We start from the raw sequence: 15,218 nt of genomic DNA, 5'->3' as shown, positions 1-15,218 counted from the left end.
TGTTCCCCCAACGACTGACATGCCCACACCTACTCCTCAATGGTGAGCCATTCAATCACTGAAAAAAATTCTTGTTGATTACAATTATAATAAATATTGACAATTCAACAAGCAGAAGACAATATCTCTGAGATTAGTAGCAGTGTAAGAAATTCAAGATAAAAAGTTACTCTATTTTGATGATAAAATATTTAAAATAAGCAGCACTCAACAATTGAGCAACGATTTTGCCACAAACACAATAAAGTGGCAAAAGCATTAAGGTCTGATAAGTTCCTAGAAATCAGTTGGAGCACTGATCCCCAACATGTAAAGAAATGTTGCAAGTTGTGAATATAAATTTGCTAAAAATTTAAAATGCTAAAAATGGATGAGTGACAAGTTGGTAATAAAACCTTGAAATAAGACACCCTTTTTTGTACGTATATTGAAAAGAGTTCGAAAGGACTGGTACGTTCACATATTGTTGAGTCAAGGAAAATAATAATATACACTTTTTCTGTAAATCAATTTACCATTAAGTTTTTAAGAGTCTTAAAAAATGTTGGTCCACTTTGGGGCACCCGGGTGCCCCTGTTGGTTAAACATCCGACATTTAATTTTGGCTCCGGTCATGATCTCATGCTTCATGAGATCCAGCTCTACGTTGGGCTCTGCTCTGAAGGTGCAGAGAATGCTTGGGATTCTCTTTCTCCCCCTCTGGCTAGCCCTCCCCCACTGATGCTCTCTGTCTCCGTCTTTCTCTCTCTCTTTCAAAATAAATAAATAAACTTAGAAAAATGTCCACTGTTATTCAACTCTTCCAATTTAAGGATACGCTGAAGGCATAATAAGACATAGGGGAGTGTTTTCATAAGAATGTTTGCTTTGAAATTGAGAAAAAGGCAAAAAAGTCTTATGAAATACAGGTCACCCTCACATTGCAGGTTACCCTGTTCACTGAAACTTATGCAGAATGCAAATATGCCCTGCTTCCTAACAGTCACAGTCACCTCAGCACTGTGCCAGGTGAGGATTGCCTGCCTTTTGTAACCCTTAGGCATGGGCAGATTCTAGATGTTAAAATGACAGAAGGACCCAATTAAAGAAAGGCCAAAAGATTTTACAGAGAATTTTAGAAGGAAATAGGGTACAATGATGTTTACAATATAACTTTGTTAAATGCTAAGATTAAGGAAAAGTAAAATTTGTTGTTTATATGCATATACTAATTTTCGAAAAGAAACAACAATTTCTTGTATATGTACAAAAAAAGGCAAAAAAAGTATGTTACCAGTACAGTCCTGATCTTAAGATATAAACTGAAAGATCTTTATTACTGTTAGATTTCAAATAGGAAAGTGGGAAAAACAAGGGCTCCAAACAGTTCCCTAATAGTAATGGAAGTTGATGGTAATGCAGATTCCTTTCAATCCAAGTTCCTCTTATTTTTCCCCTTAAAAATACCGTGTTTCAGAAATCTAAGTGTCCATCAATAGACAAACAGATAAGGAAGATATGGTGTACACACACACACACACACACACACATAATGGAATGCTATGCAGCCATAAAGTGGGAAAAGCTCATGTTGTTAGTGACAACATCGATGAGGTAGAAGGCATTATGCTAAGTGAAGTCATTTAGACTGAGAAAGATTTATGTGGCATCTCAAAAATAAAACAAATGAATAAACAAACGAACAAAAGACCTGTAGACAGAAAGAACACAGTCATGGTTGTCTGAGGAGATGTTGGTGGGGAGATGGAAAAATGGATGAAGGGGACTGGGATATAGAGGCTTTTAGTTATGGAATGAATAAGTCTTTGGAATAAAAGGCACAACACAGGGAGTATCGTCAGTGATATTGTACTAGCATAGCATGGTGACAGATGGTAGCTACCTCGATGGTCAGCACAACATGACATATACAGATGGCGAATCACTATGTTGTACACCTGACACGAATGTAACATTGAATGCCCACTGTACCTAAATAAAAAAATACACTGTGCTTCCAATTAATTTGAGAAACAGACTATGCTTATGTATATTGTAGGGGTGAGGTTTGGGGAAAGTAAATATCAGTATCTTTATCTGCATAGTTTTAATCAGGAAAACAATTTTTTCTTTGACGCTCAAAAGTCTATCAACCCAAAGAAAGTTCCACCAAATGAAGAATTCTTCTTGTGCTGTAACATCATCATCACAATAGCTAGAAGTACCGTCTCATGGAGATGAAGTAAAACAAATTTCGGTTCCAAGAAATTGTATCTGATGCACCAATGTTCTCTGTGATGGTTTTATATCTATTGTATTCACACATACACACAATGAAATAGCACTCACAACGCTTTTGAGGAGAAAGGAAAACTTGAGCACCCATTTGGTGGTGGCGACGGTACACGTCGCTACGTCCAAAAGGAAAGAAAGAAAGAAGATTAAAACTGTAGAAACTTATCTTCATGTAATAACCGATCAGAAGCTGAAGCTTACGTGGAGAAAGATTTTCCTAAAGAGAGAAAAATAAAAACTGCTGAAATATGAAAAGGAAAAGATGTACTAAATGTGTCATATCAATGGTACGCTATATTAATTCACTTAAGTAAAGCCCAAGTTCAAAAAGTATCAAGCAATCAGGAATATGGCTGTGCTACGAGTTAGTTGCAAAATACTAAGCCCAAATTTCCACTCTTAGAATAGCTGCTATTTTAAAAATAGTTTATGGGTAGACATGAACGGAACAGCAAGGTAATATGCAGAATCACAGAGCAAGTAATTGTCAATAAGGTAGGAACAGAATCATAAAAGCCTCTAATGGAAGCCATGACATTTCTATATCCAGAATGGGTTTCTCCTATTCCTATAGGTATCTGCTTTGATTAAGGAAAACTATTGAAACAAATGTGTCAACTATCAGATTCTTTGTGAAAATAATAAAGCACAGATGGTTTTCTACTCTGGATAAGTAGACATAAGAATGTACCAAAAACGAACGTATTGAAACAAATATGCAGAATTAGAGTTTTCAGCCTTTTTTGAGAAGATAATCAGCTTTCATTAAAGGAAACTATGTAGTATATCAAGTGAATGTAAATTATTTGCATATTCAGGAAACATACTGCAAAGCCCTGCACTTTGCTACTAAGAATAGCTCAGTGATGGTCAATATTGTGGACCTATGAGCTGAAAGGAAGGACTTGTCTGCAGACTGATCAAGGCGAAGGGAGTTCTTGAGTGAGACTAAACAGGGGACCCTGCTTAATTATAAGCAGCTGACTTCCGCTGCTGTGTTTCCCACCTGTCATCATCTCCAAACAACTGTCCTTCTCATGGCTGCCATTAGGATTCTCACCTGGCCAGAAGCTGTGCATATATAATCCCTGTTAGTGTTACTCCAGAGAATTGCACTCAGGTACAACCAACCGGGGTTGCTTTTTCATTGTTTTGACACGTTTTTGTTTTTTTCATTGGGAGACTGTCAAAATACACCTTTTCTCCATTGGGCCAAAGCTCCTCCAAAACCCTGTTCTCAAAGCCTGCTTCACATCTTTGTTCCTCAGGCTGTAGATAAATAGATTCAGCATGAGACTCACAAAGATACAAACCACTGCCACAATTTTCCCTGTTCAACAGACTGCTCAGGGGCTGTTCTCAGATACATACAGAATAGGGACCCCAAAAACATGGCGACAGCGATCAGGTGGGAGCCATGGGTGGAGAAGGCTTTGCACTGGCCTTTGCTGGAAGGTATCCTCATGATGGTGGTGAAAACGAAAATTTAGGAGATAAGGATGATAAGTAGGATATAAGGATGGAAAGGTGAGGTTAATCCCCACACTCAAACAGAGCAGTCTGCTTTCTGTAAGTGTATGATCCTGTCAGCATCAGGAGGGGTGGGTCAGCACATAGAAAGGGTTGATGAAGTTGTGTCCATAAAAGTATAAGCAGGAGGTCAATAGTATCTGCATTGTGCCCACCATAGTACCCAGAGGTAGGGGGCAGTGACAAGGCAGATGCAAAGGGGCCTGGACATTCTGCTGTTGTAGTGTAGGGGATGGCAGATGGCCATGTACCTGTCAGAGGCCATGGTGCCCAGCACATAATACTGCATAAGGCTGATGAAGATTCGTGGAGAGAACTCTCGTATATTTCCTTTGACCACTCCCATTTACTACTTAAAATTCTTCATCTAACCACTTCTCCTTAGCTGCTTGTCTTTCATCTTCTCATGTTTTTAAAACCAAGGTCTCTGAAACTGGGAACCAAGAAAAGAGAAGGGAAAAAAGATTATCCACATAGCTTTCTGGATTCCATCCTTGAAGTGTTTCTTAAAAATTTTTTGAGGGGAAGGAAACGGTTGCTCTTGAACTGCATTAGTTTAAGGCTGGAAAGAGGCCCGATCACATCATACCTTTGCTGTTACACTTTATTAGTAATAAATATTTTGTCAGTATTAAGCATCTAGTGAATAACTTCATCTGCTTGACCCTGTGGAAATAAAAGTGACCTTTAAATCAAATTTATGGAGGTACATATACTCACAATGAAAGATAGAAATTTTGATTGTATTTTGGCAGTGCATGCAGCCATGCAATCACGATTGCATGTTTTCAAAGCTGCTGAGGATGGGGAATGGGAACGGGGCACATAAAAACACCACAGAGGTCAACCTTCTTACCAGATTCTGCCATTTTTATTTGAATAAGCAATCCTAGGTTTATTGCAAGGCTTTGGTTACTTTCCAAAAGTCCGAAGAAGTTGATTTGACCACTCTGCCAGTGTTCTCATTGATTTTATGGAGAAACAGGTTTGGGAGAGGCCATTCCCCTGCTTTTAGGAAGTTGGTCGTTTTCTGTAGTATGTTTTCGGGATTTATTTAAGTTGCATTACTCAGGTTTTTTTTTATTTTCATTATATGTAACAAAGGAGATTTTCAATAACATTGGGGGCCCTGCTCCTGGGCTACCAGGAAACTTATTATTTAAAATTTACCAAGGTCCTGTGGTGCCTGGGTGGCTCAGTTGGTAAGCATCCTACTTCAGCTCAGGTCATGATCTCATGGTTAGTGAGATCGAGCCCCGCATTGGGCTCTGTGCTGACAGCTCAGAGCCTGGAGCCTTTTTCAGATTTTGTGGCTCCCTCTCTCTCTGCTCCTCCCCCACTCACACTCTGTCTCTCTCTGTCTCAAAAATAAATAAACACCAAAAAAAATTAAAATTTACCAAGGTCCAAGTGAGTCCGCAAAGGCTCAAAGCATGGGTTGTTTCTCCCCCGAGCACACATCTATCTGCTTCATTAAAAAAATAAAAATAAAGAAATCACGAAGAAGATGCATCCCAAACATAAAGAAACAAAACAAAACAAAACAAAAAGCAAAACCTTCCTGATTCCCCTAAGATTAAAGTCATGCAGCCATGCACATACTAAAAACATAAGATTAGGTTTGTAACTTTCTGGAATGCCCTTCATCATGGTAATTTGTAACTCCTTACGTTTTATATATATATATATATATATATATATATATATATATATATGGGGTTCCCCCCCGAGCACTCTCTTCTTTCTGAAGACTGTGTATCTTGGGCATCTGTCCCACCTTGGGCTCAAATAAAACTTGTCTCCTTTCTCTTCCAAATTTTTAAAAAGTTTTGTTCATTTTGTGTCCACATCTGGACATACCACAAATTGTTCGTCTATGCGTCTGCTAATATATGTTTGAGTTTCTTTGTGGATAAGTGTCATCTATTTTCTTGAATAAATACTTAATACTTGTTTCGTCACAGGTTAGTAAGAAACTGTAAGTCTATGAGAAATTTTAGGAGGTAGACCCATTTTCCAAAGTCACTGAATGACTTTATATTCCCTCAAGTGATGTATTAGGAGAGTTACGTTATTTCGCATTGTCATTTTTGTCTGTTTATTCTCAATCTGTATTAATTCTTGCTCTTGAGATGGGTGTGAAGAAGCATCCAGATGTAGTTATAATTTGCTTTTCTTGACAATTCTAGTGGTCGACATTTTTTTTCCCTGCAGGTATTGGCTGTTCAGATATCTTTTATGAAGAGCCTGTTCACTTCAGATTCTTTTTTACTGGGCTGGTTATATTTTCATCCCTTAGTTATGGAGGATATGCACTTATTCTGGACATAGATCCTTTGTCAGAATTACTTGAGGTGAGTATTTTTTCTAGTCTGCAGTTTTCCTGGTCTTTGTGCTCCTCAAATCCCTCACCTATAGTACCTTCTTAGTCTGCAGTCTCACTAGCTGAAGTCACCTTAGTGTTCACAGGGAAAAACAGACTTTCTAATTGGAATTCCCACTCTACCATATTAAAAACAGCAAAACCTATCTATCCTTGTCTTCCTTCTTCCAATAGTATTAAAACGGAGGGCTAATTTTGCTAATTGTGCTAAAGATCTCATGCACAGAACTAAGCAGTGTATATATATGTTAGATAGGGATATTGGCCTCAAAGGAGAATTCAGTTCTCAGAGCATCAATTTAAGGTTATACCTGTGAGGAACAAAGACTCTTTTAATTACTTTTTTAGAATTATTTTTTAATACTCTAAGGAATATACTTAAGAAGTACATTATAAATCTTCCCACCTTGATTTTACAAAACATGGTAAATCAGCTTTTTCCAGGTAGGTCACGTTCTACATTGTTTACTAAAAATAGGTTATGTTCTTTGTGTGGAGATTTGTATCCCAATAAAGAGGAAAAAATGCACCTAAATGCATTCCGTCTTTATTTTTCTTCATAACCCTTGCTTTTAACTAACATAATGATATATCTCTTTGTCTATGTGTCTGATATCTGTTCATTTTCCTACAATATATGCAACATGAGGTTGGGGTGTTGTTCACTGTGGTAACCACAGAACCTAGGACGGAAAAAACAAATCAGCCTTTACAGTGTAAATGAATAAATGAATGTGTCAATTTACAGAGCAGAAATAATTCTTTATTCTATAAACTGTTAGCCAAGTATCAAGAGATGAATCTCATAAATAAATGTTTCTGAATGAAATCAAGCCAGACGGCTGTAGATTTAAGGAGGAAATATGGTACTAAAGATTTATCTCCCATGTTATATCTGAAACAATAACGTATCATTGTTCGTGGGACATTAGAAATGCAAGCTCATTTTTGTCCATTTGAATGATGCTAATTACCTGCATCTTTTCTTATTTTAAAAAAAAGATCTATTTTATCTATCTATCTATCTATCTATCTATCTACTTATTTATTTTAGAGATGAGAGACAGAGCACAAGCACAGGAGGGGCAGAGACAGGCGGGGAAATAGAATCCAAAGCAGGCTCCAGGCTCTGGGCTGTAAGCACAGAGCCTGACACAGGGTTTGAACCCACGAACTGTGAGATCATGACCTGAAACGAAGTCAGACGCTTAACCGACAGAGCCAGCTAAGTCCCCCAAATTGAGTTAATCTCTTTTTTTTCTTTTTAATTTTTTTAAAGTTTATTTATTTATTTTTTGAGAGAGAGAGACAGAGCACAAGTGGGGGAAGGGCAGACAGAGAGGGAGACACAGAATTCAAAGCAGGCTCCAGGCTCCAAACTGTCAGCACAGAGCCCGATGTGGGCTTGAACCTGTGAACTGTGAGATCATGACCTGAGCCGAAGTTGGAAGCTTAACTGATTGAGCCACCCAGGCAACCTTTCTTGCACGTTTTCATTGCTGAATTTCATCCCACGGGTTTTCTTTTTCTCAAAGTGTGACCAAATTCAAATATGGAGTTCCCTGGGAAGAAAGGCATAAATGTATGAACATGTGTATACATAAAATATGTAATATTATACATTAGTAGATAATAATTAATATGAAATGTGCATATATGAATATATATACACAGGAGACAGAGAAAGTGTGTGTATGTTTGGCATTTGAGATATAGGAGAAAAAGACAGTACAGTGACATGTACTAAATATTTATGTAGATGTTCTGATGTATTGTTAGAAGAGAAATTTTCCGGTAGATGAATATATCAATGAATAAATGATGAAATGGATGGAATAAATGGAGACTCTGGATCAGATGGAATTTCTCACTTTCTCTGTCACTCTCAGTTTAAAAGGTATAAGAGAATGTCTTCCCTAAACCACACTACAGTGACAGAATTCATTCTCTTGGGACTCACAGACGACCCTGTCCTGGAGAAGATCCTGTTTGGGGTGTTTCTGGTGATCTACCTGATCACGCTGGCAGGCAATCTCTGCATGATTATGCTGATCAGGACCAATTCTCACCTCCAAACACCCATGTACTTCTTCCTTAGCCACCTCTCTTTCGTGGACATTTGCTATTCCTCCAATATCACTCCAAACATGCTGCACAACTTCCTCTCTGACCAGAAGACCATCTCCTATGCTGGATGCTTCACACAGTGTCTTCTCTTCATTGCCCTGGTGATCACTGAGCTTTACATGTTGGCTTCAATGGCATTGGATCGCTATGTAGCCATTTGTAGCCCTTTACGTTACAATACCAGAATGTCTAAGAATGTTTGTATCTCTCTAGTCATGGTCCCCTATATTTATGGCTTCCTTAATGGACTCTCCCAGACACTGCTGACTTTTCACTTGTCCTTCTGTGGCTCCCTTGAAATCAATCATTTCTACTGTGCAGATCCTCCTCTGTTAATGTTGGCCTGCTCTGACACTTATGTCAAAAAGATGGCGATGTTGGTAGTCGCTGGCTTGACTCTGTCAAGCTCTCTCTTCATCATTGTCCTTTCCTACCTTCTCATTATTGCAGCCATCTTGAGGATCCGTTCTGCTGAAGGCAGGCACAAGGCCTTTTCTACTTGTGGTTCCCACTTGACAACAGTCACCCTATTTTATGGAACCCTCTTCTGCATGTACTTAAGGACCCCATCTGAGAAGTCTGTGGAGGAGTCGAAAATAATTGCAGTCTTTTATACTTTCTTGAGCCCAATGTTGAACCCACTGATCTACAGTTTAAGAAACAAGCATGTGATCCATGCTATGCAGCAAATCATTCAGGGAAATCTCTTTCATAAAACTGCAGTGTAGCATCTGTTCATTGTAATTACTGAGTGTCTGTAATAACATAGTGGGTCCCTTCACAGGGCAAACCTACTACTCTATAGTCATGATGGAATATCACATAAATTCTCAATGACATTAGCAAATTTCTCCACAAAGTAATAGCTTTAATAAAAATTGTAATGTTGAAACAGTATTTTCCTTAGCAAAAAAATCTCAGAATGTAAATTGTGTAGTATCCAATAATTCCCGAAAACACTTTAATGTCTTTATTTTCCTGGGGATAAATATTAGAATTAATTCAGTTTGATTGGAACATGGGAGATTCATCTCCTCTGAATTATATGGTCTACAGAGCCATAATGAGGTTCAAAATAGAGTGATTAGTTTTAAACATTTTAAAAGAGAATTATGAAATAATTTATTCTTCAATGAGTGATATAGATCAATGGTCTTGTGCCTGAGTAATCACTATATTACATTGGGGGAATTTTATTTTATTTTTATTATTTTTTTTAAACGTTTATTTATTTCTGAGACAGAGAGAGACAGAGCATGTACGGGGAAGGGTCAGAGAGAGGGAGACACAGAATCCGAAACAGGCTCCAGGCTCTGAGCTGTCAGCACAGAGCCTGACGCGGGGCTTGAACTCATGGACCATGAGATCATGACCTGAGCCGAAGTCAGCCGCCCAACCGACGGAGCCACCCAGGCGCCCCGGGGGAATTTTAAATATACAGATCCCCTATAAGTTTAAGCTTTCCATATTTTTTCCCAACCAATATTATAGATATGCTGAAAAAGTTTTGTCTTATTATAAATATTGTTTATGCTCCTCAATTTTGAAAAAAATGCTCTCAACATCTGCTTATAAGTTTTCAGAATCATGGATCCAGTTCAATCATAGTATAATAGAAATCTAGATATATATTTCATTTAGTACTTCTGACTTAGATCCAATTTATTCAGACTTAATAAATAGAGTCTATCAATTGGCTCTGTAGACCTGAGAATGCCCTGAAACATTCTACAAATGAGCGGTGTGTCTTTATCTTTCTGAGGAGAATACCTGATGTTTACTTTGGTTCATAAAAGTGTCTGTGACTCATTATTTGGTGAATAAGGCTGTTGCAGTATTTTCCAAAATTTCTATCGTGAAAAGTAATAGTAAAGAAGTTATATGAAGAGGTGCATAATTCAACACGTTAGCACGTGAACCTACGTGTTATTAGTCAAGCTGATGGCTGCGTATTGAAATGTAAGTTAAATTTTCTAAAAATTATCTTAAATGTCGATGTTCTAATGTTGCGTGCTCAGATATTAACTAAGATGGCAGTAGTAAATGCTTATGTGAAATCAATTCCTGTATTTACAGTAATGTATTCAAATGCTTTTCCAGAACAATACTTAAATGACCTGCAGTTTTAGTAAGTTAGGCTCCATTCTTAGGTCTCAGTTGATTGAATAAGGCTGATTCTTTCAACAATGTTTGCCATATACAAATTAAAAAAATAAACTGATGTGAGGCAATGACATTTATTGGTGACATTTCCTACTCCAGTGGGCAACTTCTGTTTGCATTTTATTTTTATTTATTTATTTATTGTTAAATTTTTCTTTAATGTTTATTCATTTTCGAGACAGAGGGAGACAGAGCACGAGTGGGGGAGGGGCAGAATCTGAAACAGGCTCCAGGCTCTGAGCTGTCAACACAGAGCCTGATGTGGGGCTCGAACCCACCAACCGTGAGATCGTGACCTGAGCCGAAGTCGGCTGCTTAACCGACTGAGCCACCCAGGCGCCCCTTCTGTTTGTATTTTATTATATTTTTCTCAGTAATTTGATATGCATACATATTCTTATAATTCCTGAGACACAATTGGAATCATTTGCCCTATACAAGTTTGAATACTAAGTTTTCACTTGATAGTATAATGTTCGTATTTTCATACAGACTAAATATTTTTAGTGAACATCACTTTTAAAGTATTATACAGAAAATTCGACCATACTTGAAATTAGTTACAAGAATATTGCATATGAACTGTAGAAAAGTAAATTGGAAAATACTAAAGGGTTTTTCAATTTTGGAACAAAGTTAAAATTAAATTTTGAAAAAAAAAGCAAAACGTACTTGTAATCTCTTATTACAATGAATTTGGTGCACCTTCTTTGCATACAGTTTGTCTTGCAAGCTTCTGTCATATTGTATCCTATTATTGCAAGGATTAACTCATATCTCCATGAACATGCTTGATTGTTTTTTTAGGATGGGGAATTGCTGCATTTAATGCTCTGAATATGGCTTTTGCTATTTTTTAAACTTTTTGTTAATTTTTTTCTGTGGGTAAAGTTTTCTCTGGGAGTCATCAACTTAGTCATAAGCACTTATGACTAGTTATGCTTGAGCATAACCAGTTGACTGTGCCTTTATTAATATTAGGGCATATCATTTAAGATTGTTTGTCTTCTTTGTTGTCTCAACTGCACTCTTACGAAAGGAATATGTTTTAATTGGAACAGAAGAATAATTGAAACAGACTTTTAAGTAATAAAAGACATACATCAGTTTGATGATTGCTGTTCATGTTATTTCTGATGATTCCTCATACGAAGAATATATACATTTTTATGGGAAATTTTTTTTAAATTTTGTTTTGTGGCCTCTCTGCCACCTAAAATTAAATAAGCAAGCATCTCTGTATGTTATTAATTTTTCCTGGCCATATTTTGTAGGAATATGTTGAATTTTTCTAAATAAAATTTTATTGCACACTGTGATATTATATAACCTTTCCCTTCATATTTTAACCTGTTTCCTCTTTTTTTTTTAATTAAAAAATTCCTTTGAGTTAAGATACCATGTAATATTTGTTTCAGGTGTTGAATCTAGTGATCCTTCCCTTACATACAACTCCTAGTGCTCATCACAAGTACTTTCCTTAATACCCATGCTTCATTGAAACCATTCCCCACACACCTCCCCTCCCGTAACCCTCAGTTTGTTGTGCATAATTAATAGCCTGTTTTCTGGTTTGCTTCTGTTTCTTCTTTTCCCCTATGTTTATCTGTTTATTTCTTAAGTTCCACATATGAGTGAAATCATATGGTATTTGTCTTTAACTGACTTATCTCATTTTGCATAATACTTTCTAATCCCATCCATGTCAGTGCAAATGGCAAGATTTCATTCCTTTTTATGGCTGAGGAATATGCCATTATACACACACACACACGCACACACACACACACTAACTTCTTTATCTATTTATCAGTTGATGGGCATTTGGGTTCTTTCCATAGTTTGGCTATGTTGGTAAGGCTGCCACAAACATTGAGGTGCATATATCTTTCCAGATCAGTATTTGTATTCTTTGAATGAATACCTGGTAGCACAATTTCTGGATCATAGGGTAGTTCTATTTTTAACTTTTTGAGGCTACTTCATACTGGTTTCCAGAGTCCCTGCACCACTTTGCATTCCCACCAACAGTACAAGAGGGTTTCTCTTTCTCTGCATCCTCTCCAACATCTGTTGTTTCTTGTGGTGTTAATTTTAGCCATTCTGACAAGTGTGAGGTGGTATCTCGTTGTGGTTTCGGACTTGTATTTCTCTGATGATGAGTGATGTGGAGCATCTTATGTGTCTGTTAGCCATCTGGATGTCTTCTTTGGACAAGTATCTATTCATGTCTTCTGCCTAGTTCTTAACTGGATTATTTGTTTTTGGGTATTGGGCTTTATAAGTTTTTATATATTTTGGATACTAGCCCTTTATCAAATATGTCCTTTGCAAATATCTTCTCACATTCTGTAGGTTGCCTTTTAGTTTCATTGATTGTTTCCTTTGCTGTGCAGAAGCTTTTTAATTTGATGAAGTCCCAATAGTTCATTTTTCCTTCCGTTTCCTTTGCCTCAGGAGACATACCTAGTAACAAGTTGTGGTGGCCAAGGTTAAAGAAGTTGCTGCCTGTGTTCTCTCTAGGATTTTGATGGTTTCTTGTCTCACACTTAGGTCTTTCATCCATTTTGAATTTATTTTTGTGTATGGTGTAAGAAAGTGGTCCAGGTTCATTCTTTATGTTGCTGTCCAATTTTCCCAACATCATTTGTTGAAAAGACTGTCTTTTTTCCATTGGATACTCCTTCCTGCTTTATTGAAGATTGTTGGCCAATGTAGTTGTGGGTTCATTTCCGGTTTTTCTGTTCTATTCCATTGATCCACGTGTCTATTTTTCATCACTACAGTTTTGTAATATAACTTGAAGTCTAGGATTGTGATGGTTTGTGCAGGTTTGCTTTTCTTTTTCAAGATTGTTTTGGCTATTGCGTATCTTTTGGGGTTTCACACAAACTTTAGGATCATTTGTTCTAGCTTTGTGCATAATGCTGGTTATGTTTTCACCGACATTGCATTCAATGTGTAGATTACCTTTCGTAGAATAGACATTTGAACAATACTGGTTATTTCAATCTATGAGCCTGGAATATTTTTTTCCCATTTTTGTATCACCTAGTTTCTTTCATCACTGTTTTATAGTTTTCCAGAGTACAGACATTTTACCTCTTTGGTTAGGTTTATTCCTAGGTATCTTATTGTTTTGGGAGCAATTGTAAATGGGACGGATTGATTCTCTCTCTGCCGCTTCATTATTGGTATACAGAAATGCAACAGATTTCTGTACATTGATTTTATGTCTTGCAACTTTACTGAATTCATGTATCAGTTTTAGCAAATTTTTGCTGGAATCTTTTTAGATTTCTATATAGAGTATCATGCCAATCTTCAAAGAGTGAAAGTTTGACTTCTTCCTTGCTGATTTGTATGCTTTTATTTCTTTTTGTGGTCTGGCTGGTAGACTAGAACTACCAGTAATATGCTAAATAACAGTGGTGAGGGGGGACATCCCTGTCTTGTTCCTGACCTTAGTGAAAAAGCTCTTATTTTTTTCCTATTGAGGATGATATCAGCTGTGAGTTTTTCAAATATGGCCTTGATGATGTTGATGTATGCTCTCTCCATCCCTACTTTGTTGAGGGATTTTATCATGAATGGATGGTGTATTTTGTCAAATGCTTTTTCTGCATCTATTTATAGGATTATATGGTTCTTATCCTTTTTATTTATTAATGTGGTTTATCACACTGATTGATTTGTGAATGTTGAACCACCCTGCAGCTCAGGCATAAATCCCACTTGACTGTGGTGAATGATTCTTTTAATGTACTGTTGGATTTGATTTGCTTGTATCTTGCATATATATATATATATATACATATATATATATATACATATATATATGTGTGTGTGTGTATATATATATATGTATGTATATATATATATATATATATATATATATATATATATATATATATATTTACGATATGCATCCAAGTTCATCAGGGATACTGGCCTGTAGTTCTCCTTTTCCGGGAGTTTTTGTCTGGTTTTGGAATTGGGATAATGCTGGCCTTGTGGAATGAGTTTGGAAGTTTTCCTTCCATTTTTATTTTTGGAATCATTTGAGAAGAATAATATTTAACACTGCTTTAAATGTTTGGTAGAATTCCCCTCAGAGGCCATCTGGCACTGGACTTTTGTTTGTTGGGAGATTTTTGATTACTGATTCAATTTCTTTGCTTGTGATTTGTCTGTTCCAGTTTGTATTTCTCCCTGTTTCAGTTTTAGTTGTTTGTAGTTTTCTAGGAATTTATCCATTTCTTCCAGATTGCCCAATTCGTTGGCATATAATTTTTCATAATATACTCTTACAATTGCTTGTATTTCTGTGGTGTTGGTTGTTGGTTGCTATTTCTCCTCTCTTACTCGTGATTTTATTTATTTGGGTCCTTTCTCTTTTCTTTTTTATAGGTCTGGCTAGGGGGTTTATCAATTTTATTAATTTTTTCAAAGAAAGCCCCTGGCTTCATTGATCTGTTCTATTGTTTTCTGTTTGTTTGTTAGTTTCTATATGTCATTTATTTCTGCTTTAAACTTTATTGAGCTTCTTTTTCTGGCTGTAGGCTTTATTTGCTTTTATTTTTCTAGCTCCTTTAGGTGTAAGGCTAGGTTGTTTATCTGAGATGTTTTTGCTTCCTTGATAGGCCTGTAATGCTACATACTTCCCTCTTATGACAGCTTTTGCTGCACCCCCTGATTTTGGACTGTCATGTCTTTAGTTTTATTAGTTTGCATGTTTAAA

The 15,218-nt window shown here is 36.7% G+C and overlaps 1 protein-coding gene and 1 pseudogene across 1 annotated transcript; one reads left to right on the top strand and one right to left on the bottom strand.

Moving 5' to 3' along the window:
- Nucleotides 1-702: 702 nt before the first annotated feature.
- The window catches only part of LOC111556683, a 51,454-nt pseudogene continuing 36,938 nt past the window's right edge, over nucleotides 703-15,218 (bottom strand).
- Nucleotides 8,095-9,080, top strand: LOC101086382 (olfactory receptor 5M10-like). The gene has a single exon (XM_004001251.5). The coding sequence runs from the start codon at nucleotides 8,095-8,097 to the stop codon at nucleotides 9,040-9,042; it is 948 nt and encodes a 315-aa protein (XP_004001300.4). The 3' UTR covers nucleotides 9,043-9,080.

This window comes from Felis catus, chromosome D1, assembly GCF_018350175.1.
Source record: "Felis catus isolate Fca126 chromosome D1, F.catus_Fca126_mat1.0, whole genome shotgun sequence".
NCBI lineage: Eukaryota > Metazoa > Chordata > Mammalia > Carnivora > Felidae > Felis > Felis catus.
This window is presented reverse-complemented; position numbering and strand designations above follow the sequence as displayed.